Raw genomic sequence first — 16,141 nt, 5'->3', positions numbered from 1 at the left:
TTTCCCCATGATTATTTTTTTTTCACAAACAAGTTTATGATTTATCATATTATATAAGCCTACAAAATGCAAATTTGGCATGCACAATATTATGTGGGATATCTTTCAGGTGGCATATGGAGTAATGCTGCTCTGATACTTTCTCTGGTTAAGAAAATATGTCATGTTGGCTCAAGGACGGCACTATGAATAATATTCAATTCTTACCTATTTAAAACAAAAACTGATTTATATGGGACATATGACTTGAAAATATTATAATGCACTATATAAAATGTAATATAAATTTGCCTTTATTCCTTTGCATTCTAATTTTTTTGCTGTGATCTGTGTTCTAGATATAGTCTAGGACAAATACATGCCATTGCCCTTTCAAATGGAAATGGTAATGCTTTCTGAGATTTCAATCTATTTTTATAAATGGATTTAATTACTGACATACTTTTTTGCATTGTTCTTAAAAATGAATGTATGTCTGGGCATGTATATACATAAATATATACACATACACACACATATTCATGGTCATTGTTACATAACAGTGACTGCCTTAAAAAATGTATCCTGGCTTATACCATAAAAATATCGGGTATTTCATGTTATTATCTCTACAGTAAAGCCAACATGGGCAATATCCTTACATTGCACCAAAAGGAATTTGAACCTGAATGGCAAATGTATAAATAAATACATAAAATATAAACATTTTGTATTTATTGTATTTGTATTTATATTGGCAGAATATTGTTTTCATTAATCTAGGTAAAGGCCACACAAGTAGTTTTCTCCCAGTGATTTGTCTCTGTAACTAAACGTTATTCTCTTTCTCTTGTTTTTGTTTTCCACCCAGAGTTCCTTTGTTACACACAGTGTTGAAATTATTGCAACAGATCTTCAGTAAACAATTCTTGTTCTTTCAATTGCAAACAATTCCTTTAATGTGATTGTCCCTTAGAAGAAAAAGTGGCCAACTACATTTGATAATGGAGGCAGTCACTCCAATGGTTGTTGATACTTTGGCACCAACTTTCTGGGGGTCTTTCCATGAAGATTTGTTACAAAAAAAATATTGGTGGAAAAAACAATATTTGGCTTTACCCTTAGACTAATTTTACTGTATGAATCTGCAAGTACTATATAAAACAAGTACCAATGTATAATACAAACAGTTATATGATCAAATCCATGATTGCACAAGGAGATAAGAAAATAATTCTTAATTAATCTTTGAGTTAAAATCATGAAAATTAGATTTTTACACCTATATGCATATGTAAAAGAATATAAGCTAAACTTGAAGAGTATCTTAATGATAACATTTTGGCAAATTGTTTTTGTTTGTATTTTTTTATGTTTTTGCGAACCTTTTTATAAAGATGATCAGAATAACTCATTATTTTATTCCAAGGGACAGTAATTATGTATTGTCCCGGATACAAAACATCAGCGGTAAGCACAAGGTTAAAACACTCTTTGGTACATATGTCTAGGGGACAATAATTGTGTTTGAATTGCACAGTTCTTTTTTCCCTTTCTTAAATTGTGGACAGTGCAAGCCACCAAAATATTATATTGACTGGTTAATGGTTTCTGTTATATTGTAATATAAATATTTTTATTCAATATGTTGCCATTATGTATACAACAAATGATTTTAAACACATAAACTATACAATGCAGACAAACGCTTTGCATATACTGTGTGTATGTAAATTTAGTAATACATACCAACATTTCTTGATACACATAGCTTACTACATGCAGATCATCCTCTTCCCATGCAACAGATGAGACATTGGACTTAAGAGAAGAGCAAAATAAAAGCACAGATAACAAAGACCTCTGTCATGTGAGTAAACTTACTACAGAGGAAAACTGCTTTAGGACACCTGTTCAAAAAAATAAATACTCTTACAGATAATCTCTATAAACAATGATAGGAAATAACCTTGATGTTACACTTACATAACCTATTAATCATTTACAAAAATAAATTCAGCCTTAATTTTAACCAGTCAACTGGTTTATAGGGCTCTTGGCCCTGCATGTAGAGCTTTGTGATGACAATGCACTGGGAATGTGTTTCTGACTTTGGGACACCAGCCCCAAAAACATCTGAAACAATATTGTGCAATTTGACTCAACTCATAAATTTGCTCATTTCTTGTTTGAAGAACTTAGTACTGAATGCCTGCTAATGTGCTTTACTTGAAATCCATAAAAGAACAAGAAGTACTTGTCTGGCATGATCTCAACATAACAATGATGCAGTACTCATTGGACTTGTTATCAGGTGAATTTAGCTGCACAGCAAATATATGAACCAACATTCAAAGCACTGCCCATTTATTATACAATTTGAAAAAATTTGTTAATCATAAAGAATTGTCATAATAAATATAATAACAGTCAAAGACTGATCTCATGAAGGTAAAACGTATAGGGTCCTATAATAATCTGAATTTAAAGCAATGACAGTACAATTATGTAGCAGACAGAGTGCAAAAGGAAAAAGCAAACATTACCCGTTTCTGTGAAATAAAATCTATCTATTGATTTCACCTTAAAGGGAAAATACCATACCTTTTTTGAATGTAACAACTTTAATAAATCAAATTATGCTTCAAATAACTGCAGTTTGAAAAATGTATTTATTTAAATTGGGACAATCTGCATATAATTCTGTGTTTTTTTTTTTCATCAACTGAATATTCTTTACAGTTATGTTTCAGATTGATTGAGGTTGAAATAGTGGTGGTTAGCTTTGTCAGAGCAATCTAAGTCTATTTTCCACCAAGAATAGACATCTGTGATAGAACGTATGATTACTTTAACAGGAAGCTGAAAATGTGAATTTATGTCATTCTTAATGCCAGACCTTTTATCGGCGCAGATTATAAAGTTGACGTGATGACATGATAATTTCCCTCCAAGTTGTGAAGACTTTATTTTGGTCCAATGTGAATTTTATGGGAAGCATATCCTACGAATACTCTGATTTCAACAACATACCATTCACAGTATATCCACACTTACCAATATTCTGTTTGCAGTTTGAACAGTTAGGTAGAAAAACCAATGCCATTATTAAAACTCTTTTTTGAGTGATCACCATAGGCACCTAATGACTGATTTGCTTGTATGTTCTGGTTCCACAAAATTGGTTTTGTGTAGAATACACTGCAACCTAAGCAAGGCACCATAAACTTATGAATTCTATTTCCTGAAATCTCTATGTACGAATTATGTAGGATTTGCTGAAAAAAACTAAGGGAACTGGACAATGCATGCTTAGCTAAAGTTAATGTCCAGTTATTGAATAGGAAGATATCAATTCAGAGGTTTATTTACCACTTGCATTGCTGTTGCAAAAAAAAAGAAAAGAAAAAATAATTGTATGTTTAGGGAGGGGGTACACAAGCAACGTGTCCATGCTTAGCTTTATGATATTTAAGGAACTGCCAGAGATGAAAATAACCTTAAATCTGAGCTCGGCAAAAATGGGGATGTCCATTTTTGTTTTTAAAAACAGACATACTGTAGGTAGCGAAATCCTTGCTCATAATTGTCATTTTCAAATTATGAGGAATTGTAGATGAAAAATGAGCCATAATTCAGGCCTACAAGGCCTACAGAGTTCTATGGACCCACCATCTTAAAAAACAAGTGGGTCTTGCTTGCTGGGCAAGGCAAATGTTACCATTACCAGTAAGCTTGTGATATGTATAAAACACACACAAAAAGGAATATATAGGGAGTGTCAAACACAAATCCTGGCCTCATTTGCACTGGTTGTGTTTGACATTTGGCCCTCTACTATCTGCCAACCTGCAGAGCACAGTATCTGTTGCTAAAATGTTTTCACACTTAACCAGTACTTAAGTCCTATTTAGACATGTTTAGAATAGCTGTTTGAAGGCTTCCCTGATTGCTTTCAGAAGTGAGCCACCTGAAACATTCAAGTTCTAGAGGAACACAATCCCTGCAAAAGATCACAGACAGTGGTGCAAGCAGCCTTGTAAAAAAGGTTAGAGAAATCCATAATAGCGCAGTTTTACAGCGTCTAACTAGAAATTACTTAATATTTGTGTGCTACAAAATAGAACTTAAACACATGGATTTCGCTGTAATTGGATTCAAAAGGGGGTTAATTTTTCAGCAGGCAAGGTATCAAGTGTACTTGTGAAATATGTCATTCACATGAAGTGTCACAGTCACAGAAAAGATATTAAAAAGGCATTCCATATCTGTTAGGGCATTCCATGGTCTGAGTTTAGCTGGTTTCCCAGGTGTCTTCTAGTTGTGGGAGGAGCTACACACTGAGAGTTATCCACCTTCAACATGTTGGTTTAGAAACAGCAAAGAGCCAGTGCATATTCATTGGTTGACAGACACTGGAAATAGGACAGTCTGGTAGGGATAAAACACTCAAGTGTGCTGAGGGCTCAGTAAGTCACAACACCCTTGAGGGTATAGCTATGATGTCTTACTCTTGCTCACTGGTTTGCCCCCATTCATTATTGCAGATGCACTTGTGCTTTTACTTGGAGTCACTCTTGCTTTTGGCACTGTTTCTCCAACATCATGCAATGAAGGTTCGCGGTACATGGCAACTGTGGAAAGGAAAAAAAAAAAGAACATATGAGAACAAACATTTAACATTCTATATTATGGCTGACCTTTCAAGGTCTTCACTGTACAACCAGCTCTTGAAAGCATAAAATGAGGCACAAGCAATTCATATTACCACTGAACCCTCCAAAGGAATGTGATATTGCTTTGACTAACCTTCAGTTATATAGGGATTTTTTTTTTTTGGTTTTAAATGTAAAGCTATGGATCTGCTGTACGAAGGCTATTAAAATTCACATTATCATGAAAGGAGGAGTATTGTTTTGTGATCTTTGAAAACGGAATGTGATAATTATGTTCTGGTCTGAGAAATACATGAAAAGTTGCTCAGTTTCCTGCAAGCTAAAAATCTCTTCAGATCATTAATACACAATTAAATAATGCTAATGAGACACTATTAAGTTATATTTTTATAGAATAAATATCACAATTGAGGTACTGTATTTCAAATAAACATGTGCCATTTACTATATAAGCTATTAAATAAGATAACATGTTTATGTACACCAGCATGTGGCATATTTATTAATATCTAAACTAGGGAATTCTAATGGATTCCTAGAAGTTCAATTTCATAGTTCATAGTTTTATTTTCTAGTTATTTTTTCCACATTTTCTAATTTAATTGTTGCATTCATCAAAGTCCTTTGGATTACTTAAGTATGTGTCAGTTCATCAGAAGTCATTTGTTTATTTCGAGCAGCTGAATTCAGTTTTTCTCTATAAAGGTGTTAGAGTTCAGCAGGAGCACTGAACTTTAAAACCTGATCAAATCAGTAAAGTATCTGAAAAAGAGTGAGCTTTGTGTTAATATAAATATATAATACATATATGTGCTGGACATACCACGCTTTTTATTTTTTAACATTTTTACCAGAATGTTAAAGGGTAGTAAAAAAAACCTCCCTTTTCTATTTTTTAAGTGTATTAAAATTATTGTATTATTATATGTATAGTTAGCAAATGTAACATTGTTTTGCTAATGTTATTTACACCACCTCTGCTTTCTGACTGCTAATTCATATAGTATAACAGTGTCTCTTTCTCTTTTGAGATATATTTCTTTTAAGCTGAAAAATGTCCAACAGAGCAATGCAGAAAAGCTGTTAGTAACTGTGGGTTTCCTGAACAGGTCCGTTGCTATAGAGTCAATTTAACGCAAGGGTGAATTGTAGCAAAGCAGAAACCAGCAGACGCGCTGTAACAGCTATGGCACAAAAATAATTTCTACAGCAGTTACAATTTCCTGGGGCAGATTCTGTGTTTACCATGGGTTGTGGGTATCTTGCAGCACTTGGCACTATAGTTGGTTAAATGTGATTCCAGGTGATTCAAAACAATTCAGTTTTCCTGAGAAAATGGTGACAAAGCCACTCCATGTGCACTAACTCTAATAATTCCTCCATATTCACATGCTTTGCTTCTGTGACTTTTTTTTCAGGAATATTCTCAGTGAATACATGTGAAGGAGATGAGTTTGTATTATATTTAGTGGGCACTGGCCATTAGTATGGTACCTCTCTGTAAAGACTTTGATGAATTCAATACAACAACACACCTGTTACAACCCAACTTCTTTTGTATACACCAATCAGAATGCAATTATTTTATTGTGACAAAGCACCATATTGTGGCAAGCCTATGGGGACCTTCCCCATAGGCTAACATTGACTTCGGGAGCTTTTATCTGCCGAACTAGGGGGTCGAAGTTTTTTTTAAAGAGACAGTACTTCGACTATCGAATGGTCGAATAGTCGAACGATTTTTAGTTCGAATCCTTCGATTCGAAGTCGTAGTCGAAGGTCGAAGTAGCCCATTCGATGGTCGAAGTAGCCCAAAAAAACCTTCGAGATTCGAAGTTTTTTTACTTCGAATCCTTCACTCGAATTTAGTGAATCAGCCCCTAGGTGTTTAGTTCTAGTACAATGGATACAGTACACATGGAAGGTTCCTAAAGGGCTATGGAACCCTTGACTATTTTAAGTCCTTCATGCATCCCCTCATTACTCCTAATTGGTACCAGATTGACCAGCTATTAGCAGTGGGCATTTGTATATGATTGGATAACTGGGAATTTGCTTGATAGGTGTCATATTATTATTATATAGAAATAAACTTGCTTGACTGGTTTTATTGCAGATCAGCATTATAACTAATAGGATTGTTTGCCTCCAATAAGGGTTCATTTTCTCTTAGTTCAGAACAATTACAAGGTACTGTTTTATTACTACAGAGAAAAAGAAAATAATCTCAAACATTTCATTAAAATGTTGTCTAAAGGAGATGTTATAATTGATTTTCACATAACAGATCATATATCTTTATACATATTAGTTGTCTAAAGCTTTCTATCAAATCTTCATCCAATGTGCAATATATAGAGTAATTTGTACTATTTTTCTTTATGGTATCAGATACACGTATTTGGAATGTTGCTAATCCCTTTGACACATTTGCCCCTCTGAGAATATTATAGTTACAGCGTTAATATATTTCCATTTGGGGATTTATACCATGAAAATCCAGCATTATGAGCATTCATATTAGTTGGCTAGCCATGCTCTTGGGTAGATAAGAGACACAGAATGTGGCAACCAATTATTGACCTTGATTTCCTGTGGAGGAAAATAGCATGAATGACATGACAAAACCATTAACTAATCAAGTATTAAAGTTTTGCAGTGATTTTCAGTGACACTATCTTAATCTCATTAATGCTTTTGGAAGGTTGAAATTACATTTGGGTCTCAAGAGAAAATATCACTGGCTGGATCTGTGTCTTTGGACATAATTGTTATTCGAACATTTCAGTTTACTGATTAATTAGAAACATTATGAAAAGGCACGTTGACCTACAAAGAAGCCAAGCAACATACGATCTGTTATTATTCCTACAAAATGCACTACTTACTTTCCTGTGTTAAATGCAGACTCCTGGGTATATATTTGTCTTGAGAAATCCCTCCAAATGTCATTAAAGGTGCAAGTTTTGCCCTGGTGCTGTAACCCGTAGCAATGTTTATGTAGGGTCCCATAGGTCTAATGCCCCCTATGGCTTCATTCCCCTACCAGTGCCTCATTTCCTTGTTGATTAGTTAAAACCCATGTAACCATTTGTACTTATTTACATACCCAATTCATTGGCCAGTAGGTTGATGACCATATCCTGCATCACTGTCACATTCACATCAGTGTAACAGTGCTTTGTAGGGGGAGGTCTTTCTTCTTTGACCAGCAGCAGTTGATCTGTGTGGATGCCCATTGAGCCTGGTGTCAACAAGGCCCCATAAGTGTTAGGCCCTAAAGGGACAACTAAGTCAGGGAACAGGGACCCTATGAACAAGGTTAGCTAGTGTGCAGGACAACAACTATTATAGCACTCTCTATGAGAGTGAGCTGGTGAGCATTAGCTAGCAAGAACAGCTTTACGTTCCACCAAGAAGGAAGTAGTAGCTCTCCCCAGGCTCTGCTTGCCTGTAGCAAAGGGACCGTAGTACTGACAATGGAAACAGGTTTTTTTTATATCCTTGTTTTTACGTCTGTTGGATCTGGACCACAAGAGGTAATGACAACCAGGAAGGTGTATACTTTCAACTCCCCCGGCTATTGCTTCAGTGGTGCCATCTATGCTGTGTCTGTTACATCTTTGAATGTATGTGGCCTTTATTTATCTACCTCATGTGCTGTGAGCATTGCAACCCTGTGGCACATCTCTGGATTGTGAGCCTCTGTGAACAGGGCCCTAATCCAACTATTATTCTATAAACTAACTTGCATTTAAAGTCTCCCTATTTGTTATTTTTATCGATACATAATTTATAGATGTAGGGACCTATAGGGTATCCTATCCCTATAGAGTTAATTCCCTACCTTTTGTATGTAGTTCTCTTTTCCCTTGTTGTTGGGCCAAGCCCTTCTAACTGGTAAAGTGTAACATCCTCACCTATTGGAGAAAGAGTGTAATGACACTCCCCTGCCACACTGCTATATAGTGCTGTGCAGGGAGTGGCCTCTTCCTCTTTGGTTCCTGGTGCTGCTGCTAGGTAAATCCCCATTGAGCCTGGGATCACCATAGGCCCCAGTAAGTATTTACCCCAGAGGGACCTAACACCTTTGGAGCTAAGTCCCGGACAAGGTAACCCCGTGAACGAGGAACAGCTAATATAGTAAGATCTTGTTATAGACTCTCTAGGAGAGTAAGACAGAGAGGTGTAGCATAAAGAGCAGTTGTCGCTCCAACGAGGATTGTAGAAGGAAGTAGCTTTCCCACAAGGCCTGTTTGCCTTTAGAGCAGGGAACTCAGTTGATAGGCATCTAGGTTAGCAAAGGACTACCTGTACCCTACCTGATCGATCCCGATCCCCTCACTGGCAAAGTCGGTTAACTGGGAATTGATGTACACCTATCTGCAATATCCTTTGGGAGTCGCATCTGTCTGACTGTGATCCTTGTTATGTCCAAAGTGATTCTATCAGCTGTGTCCTATACCTTCTGTAAGTAAACCTGTGGTCATTTGCCTTTGGCATAATAAATCTGTGCACCTGTTTTACTATCTAAGAACCTCCTGGCGTCCATTATTCTATTTTTACACTTATATGCCTGTGAGTTGTAGTTCTACTACATTTTAAAGGGGAAGCTTCCATTTTTGCGAAGGCTCTGCCCTGGGTGTAGATTCGCAATGTAACCCATGCTCACTACCTAGTTGGACACCCTTAACTCCTAACTGGCAGGATAGCCCAGAAAAGCGTTACATAGATAACTTAAAAAAACTTACTAAAATGAAAAATGTTACAGTTAGCTTTGTTTTAATCTTTATTATTTACTGTTTTAATGCAGCCCCTTATCTATATATCTCTCATTCTATCTTTCCAACCACTGCCTGGTGCTTGGCTTATTGTGGGCCCAATAACCAGATGACAGAAGAAAGTAATCTATTTCATAAATGTCCAGGAATAGAAATATAGGGATTAGTAACTGAAAAACATCATACCAAAAGTATAGGCGACTCCCTGTGACTGAGCAACACTTTTCAAGTTTTATTAGGTTCATGCTTTTAATAAACAATTACATATGAAGAAGTGCCATGAGGTTATATTCACTTTTTCAGTGCAAAATGGTAAAACAGATGCAAAAGAGTCAATAAATAAACAAAGGTATTTGTATCCATACGAAACTTGTGGTGAGGGCCTTCTGTTGATGAATGCATAAAGGCAAACCTGGTTGTAACTTTTGCTTCCCGTAGCACCTTGAATCCATTGACCCAACTCAACTAACTCAACTAAATTGGATTTTTATTACATTCATATTGGTGCATTGCACTCAAGTTGCAACTGAAACTTCTTAGTGAATCTACGATTATGCTGGATTTCTGGGTAAAAAACAATTTGGCACTTTGCAGGTAATTTTGCACTTTCAGCATTGCTCTGTGTTCATAAATGAGTCAATTAAATCAAAATCCCCGGGGTGTATAAAACTTACCTTCCAATGGCTTGGGTAGAAAATGAGCTGCTGGTTTTGTTTTCTTGACTCTGTTTCCTTTCATGACTTGCCCTTCTTTATTTAGACCTAAGAACCAGGCTCTACCAGATTCTTGCTGTCTGTATATCATAGATGAGTAGATAACATAATAATTCTCAAAAACCGACTCCTTAAACTTGCATTCCAATGTAAAAAGCTCCTGCAAGAAGAAAAGGTACATTATTATACATAGATGAGTATTATATATATGGTTAACTTACTTTTAATTATGCAGAAATATTGACACTGAGCACAACAAATGTACTTGAACAAGGCACCTCGGTTTCTAGAGAATGTAATACATTTACATTCAGTTAGGTGGTCTCAGTCAGTTGAGCTTAGAAAAGACAACTTTATCATGCAATTATCTTTATATACATATAAAATGTAATATAAAACCAAATATACATTGACCACTCATGGGACGTTATCAATGTAAATAAACAAAGGTTTATTCAGTTGACATTTTTCTCTCTCCAGGGAAACCTTCCTCAGAGTAAACTTAATCTGCGTGTTAAATAATGCAGTAAATATTCACATTCACACAAAATATCTGGTTTTTCCTGTTTCAAAACTGCCTACAAACAACTATAGGGGTAATTCGCTGAGAGAATATATAGTACAGACCCAGGGTCATACTGGACCAGCATGACACCAGGTAAAAACCTGGTAATCCCTGGCCCTCGTGCCCCCTGATCTCCCTGGTAGAGAACAGGTACATGCGGGGGTATGTGTTGGGTTGCAGCTGGGGCCGGGGCCTGAAAGAGGGTTACGGCTGGGGCAGAAGCCTGGAAGGGGGTTATGGCTGGGGCCCAGAGTCTGAAATTGTACTGACCAATTAAATTTATGGCACTCAGATGCTGATCATTCCTTATTGCCACCAAAGACCTCTTGTCAGACTATATGGTAAAAGAAAAAACCTGATTGTATGGTCATGGTATTTTATATAAATATGGCCTCAGATAGGACTATTGACATCTTTGCAAGCACACTCCAGCAGTCTTCCCATGTCACAATATAGCAGGTACAGTAAGTCAGATGGGCTAAAAGGCCTTTTGTACTACCATACCAGCAAGTGCTAACAATCAAGCATCACCTGACAGTCCCTTAAGTGGACCTCAACATTCAATTACCACTTGAAAGTCATACAGGGAAACATACATCTTTGTGAGCATCCCAGGATTTTTGCTTAATTAAAAGAAAAAACAATATATTCCTTATGAATGTATAAGCCTCCTCCAGTATATTTGATTCCATATTTCCCTTCTTTGGCTTTTATTATTGACTTTGTAATTGTCTGACATTATTGTCTCTGCTTCTTGATGAAGCAAGGAAATGTGGCATATCCCTGTGCAATCTCTCTTGATTACATAATAGACTGATGGCCACTAACTAATGTAGTATTCATTCATGTCAATTCTGTGCATGTCAGCTTATTCATCATGCAAATTAGAATAGATGAACTAATGCAGAATGGCAGTGAAATGGAATCCTCTATGTCCCTGTGTATTTATTAGTTGTGGGCTTTAAACATTTACTGCCGTTAATTACCCAGCACCTTGTCATTATCTTCTCAAATTGGTTCATATTATTTGGCTATAAAAATCAAACAGTTTTAATCAATCAATTTCTTGACAGCTTTTTAATGGCTTTGAAATTATATTCTGTCTTGTAGTTTGTGATTCTCACTAACCTGCTTGACATATGCAAAGATACAGTATATTTGTAGTTCCTACACAGATATCACACAAACCTAGCCGGCGGGGAGGCAGTACGGGGAGATTAGTCGCCCAAAGTAGAGACGATTTGTCGCCGGGCGGCTAAATCTTCTCAACTAGCTCTGCCCTTACAGAGCATAGTGTAACAGGTATGGGACCTATTATACAGAATGCTTGGGACCTGGGATTTTCCTGATAAGGGATCTTTCTGTAATTTTGATCTCCATACTTTAAGGGGGTTATTTATCAAAGGTCGAGTTTTTTTATATTTCAAACGAACTCACACCTCGAAGGGTTTCTAATTTAAGAGCAAGTTTGGGGTTAGCAACCTGAAAACTCTAATTAATAGAGTTTTTGCGTGAAACCCACTGAAAATAACTTGAACATTATGAAGGCTATTAACAACTTCAAATAGTTCAAGGGACCTCTGCCACTGACTCTCACATTACCATGACAGGTTCTAGATGGTGTATATTCAGATTTAAACTATTTCCAGGGTTAGGGTATAATAAATCTTGAAAAAAGTTTATTTTTTACCTGAAAAAATTTATTTTTGACCAAAATATAACTTCGAAAACACACATTTTTGTGGAAAACACAACTGATCCTTAATTAATCTGCCTCTATCTAAGTCTACTTTAAATCAAATAAAACATTAAATAATGTCACACCCACTGTATGTTGCTACAATATGCAGAAGGGCTAAACCCAATGAGAATTCCTAGAACCTCAATGCTCTCTATAAGCCTCAGTGATCATTTTCATATTCATTTGAAATTGCTGTTGCTCTCAAAAAATGGATTTTGTGACAATGGACATGCTGCATTTTGCAGCTTGAACATAACGACAAATAAATTCAGAAAGCATGGATGTATCAATGAATCTCACCTTCTCCTTGACAAGTTGTATGTTCACCTAATTTTTATCAATCCTTTAACTGTTTAAGTACTCTAACAAGTTCCTTCTTGTAAATGATGGAGACATCATGGAGGGTATAAATGGTGGTTCTATGCCTTTAAAAATGGGTGGAGGTCCAGGGTTATTAGTTACAAAGTTAAGATCATAAAATTGGTAAGCCACCATACCACATCAAGGTAAACCCCATGTGGTTGTCTTAACTATTTACCTTTGGTAATTTGGCAATCCTCCCCCACAAGTGGGGGAGGATTACGCATGTGGAGTGTTTGTCAGTGTTTTGGTCTTGGTAGTCTCTCTCCTTTAAAATCTAATGGCGGGGGGAAGATTAAGCCTTTTGAGAACAATCCCTTGGCTGGGAGACACTGATCCCAAGAAATGCTCCCATGCAGGGAGGTACCAGCCGATGAAAAATGACCAAAGGTAAATAGCTAAGACCACCACATGGGCTTTAGCTTGATGTGATATGGTGGCTTACCAATTTTATGATAACTAATAACTGCTATTTTTGTAAATACATGCACTTGTATAGATACTAAATGACTAGTGAAATAGGGGAGCAGCGAATGTACATTTATCAAAAATGTGTTTGTAGCTAACTTTGCCAGATCAGTCGCACTTCAGCTGTACTAATGTATTTTAATTAGCCTTGGAGTGCTCCCACATCCCCCTCTTTATGTAATCTTGGCCAAATGGCAACCTTATCCAACTGAATCTGTCATCTCTAGATCTCAACTTTGATTTCAGACGATATACAGTAGAGGCAAAAACATTCTTTCTTATCTGTTCTTTCACATTTTATTCTGTCCTAAAAAGCATGTGTACTAATTGGAAATGTTTTACATTTTGGTCGTCATTGTTAATCCAAAAATATTGCTCATTAGTCATTGGCATCAAGCAGCTCTCCTTTATTTCTCCACATAATGGCTTGCATTTCAGTCGTTCTTATGTTACTATCTGTGCTAATTGAGCAGCTTGATAATAACAGAGAAAGCTTGGATCTGGCAAATGCCTTTGGGCTAATCATGCATTTTTTTCCATTTATGTGCTCTTCCATTTGCTCTAGTGCATGTACACACACATGCACACAGCACAGTTTATTTGCAGTTATTATAAAATATACATTATAGTTAGAACTGAATTTGTATGAGATAACATCTGCTTTAAAGGAACAGTATTTCTGAAAATATAATTAAATCTTACTTGTTGTGGAGATGTGAATGGTACTGCTTCAAATTGTATATAATATGTACTAAAATCTGTCACACTGGTTTTAATGCAAGTGTTCACATGGACTGACAGACCTATGCTGGGTGAATGGTATTCCTTTCGGTTACTTTTCCTCTTCTCCATTAGGCTGGCCACCTAATGCACTTTCCTTTCTCTACTCTAAATCTGTCAGCACCTGTGAACCATGCATGTAATTAACTAGCTTGTGTTAAAAAAACCTAACTGCTATTGTGTTACATTTAAATGTGTAAGATAAATGCTACAATGTACACATATGCATAGGAAATGTAATTTGTGATAACTATATTGTGAAGGATTTTAAAATACAGCATGCCAGCAGCACTTCCTGGAATTTAAAGGGAATGCTGCAGTGCATGGTGGGAGTTCTGACTCCTATAAAAGGCTGGAGTGATTAGAAAGCAGGGGAGTCATTTGTAAAGCACAAGTTGGAAGTGCTGGCTTAAACAAGTGGTGCTGTATGATGCAGAAATCATTTTTTTTATTTCTAACAGTCTGCTTTGCAAGTTTTTGAACTGTTAACAAAAAGTTTCTTATTGTTTTTTATGGAGGTCTGGAAAGTTAAATAAACCTCTGATTTTTTTTCATCAAGAAGAGTATTTTTTTTTGAGAAAATTTCCCCATGCCTCACATATGGTGTCAGAAGTGGGATGGTTAATGAAGAGTATTGCTCCAAATACATCCACTTAAAATTAGAGGAATAATGTACAAGACCCGTACCTGGCGTACTGTTGCAGGCAAAGAAGCTTTGAGCCAGGGTGCCAGACCTAAAGTAAAGCAGACTAAAATGGCAAGCGGATCTGAAAAAGAAGTGGAACTAGAGGGCGCTGTTCCAAGTAAAAGTAAAACCACTATTTCTGGTGCCACAGAAAAGATTGATCCTGCACTTCCAGAAAAGACTTTATCTGAGAGTATTACTGAGTTGATGAAATGGCTGACAGTGCAGCAAGCTGAAGCTGAGAGGAGACATCATGAGGAAACAATGATGTATTGGACTGAACTGCACAAACAGGATGAACGCTGGAAAGATCTGATCCAGATGCTGAGACCAGAGCAACCTGTAGTCCCTCCTCCACAAGTAGCAGTGTCTCCTTGGAAAGACCCAAATCTAACAAAAATGACTCAAGAGGATGACATTGAGGCCTACCTTACAACATTTGAGAGGGTAGCACTTGCTTGTATGTGGCCAAAGGAACATTGGGTAGTACGGCTTGCTCCATACCTTACAGGTCAAGCCCAAATGGCCTATAGTAATATGGAGATCCATAAAGCAGCACAATATGATCGGGTGAAAGAGGCAATCCTAAGACGTTATAATATTAGTGAGGAGACTTACAGACAGAGATTCCGTCAGTTAAAATACTCTGTTGCTGATAGTCCAAGGGAAGTCTTCACTCGTCTCACAGACCTGTATATAAAATGGACGAAGCCAGAACTGAAGACCCGTCAGCAAATTACAGAGACAATTGTAATGGAACAATTTGTTAAAATTTTGCCAGAGGATGTCGGTTCATGGGTGCAGAAACACAGACCAAAAACTGCTGAGAAAGCTATTTCATTATCTGAGGACTACCTACTTGCCAAGAAAGATGCTGGTAGACATACCAGGAGGTTCCAGCAGCCACAAGTGCAAAGTGAAATAGCAAAGCAGGAATCTAAGGCACCAGCAAAATCTGATTCAATGGGAATGGTTTGCTTTGAATGCCAAAAAAGAGGACACATAGCCAAGTTCTGTCCCAAGAAGATTAAAAGGGCTTCAACTCACACCTCTTTTTGTGGTTACAGTGACTATACCATGCCGGCACTACTTAATGGACACCCTGTAAATGCCTTGTTGGATACTGGAAGTAAACTCAGCTTGGTAAAGGCTGATTTGGTCACTCAAAAGAAAGTGTTTCCAAAGATTCCAATCACTTGTGTGCATGGTGACACAAAAACCTACCCAAGGTCACACATTGATTTACAAGTTCAGGAAAAGATCTTCACAGTAGAAGCTGCTGTTATTCCTAATCTTCAAGTTCCAGTTATACTTGGGAGAACCGCTCCTGGGTTTGATGACTTATTAAAAGGTGAAGAACAACTCTGTGCTGTGACAACCAGATCACAAGAAA

General features: G+C 36.8%; 1 protein-coding gene across 2 annotated transcripts in view; it reads right to left on the bottom strand.

Annotated features, from left to right (window-relative positions):
- Positions 1 to 2,632: 2,632 nt before the first annotated feature.
- The window catches only part of LOC108708470 (fibroblast growth factor 14), a 348,798-nt gene continuing 335,289 nt past the window's right edge, over positions 2,633 to 16,141 (bottom strand). For both annotated transcript variants that reach the window (XM_018247216.2, XM_018247217.2), the window contains exons 4-5: positions 10,111 to 10,309; positions 2,633 to 4,613 (exon numbers count right to left, since the gene is read on the bottom strand). In XM_018247216.2, the coding sequence (XP_018102705.1) occupies positions 4,477 to 4,613; positions 10,111 to 10,309 (336 nt within the window). In that variant the 3' untranslated portion in view covers positions 2,633 to 4,476. The remainder of the gene's footprint in view (positions 4,614 to 10,110; positions 10,310 to 16,141) is intronic.

This window comes from Xenopus laevis, chromosome 2L (genome assembly GCF_017654675.1).
Source record: "Xenopus laevis strain J_2021 chromosome 2L, Xenopus_laevis_v10.1, whole genome shotgun sequence".
Classification (NCBI taxonomy): Eukaryota; Metazoa; Chordata; class Amphibia; order Anura; family Pipidae; genus Xenopus; species Xenopus laevis.
Note: the sequence above shows the minus strand (reverse complement) of the source record. Positions and strands in the feature narration are given on the sequence as shown.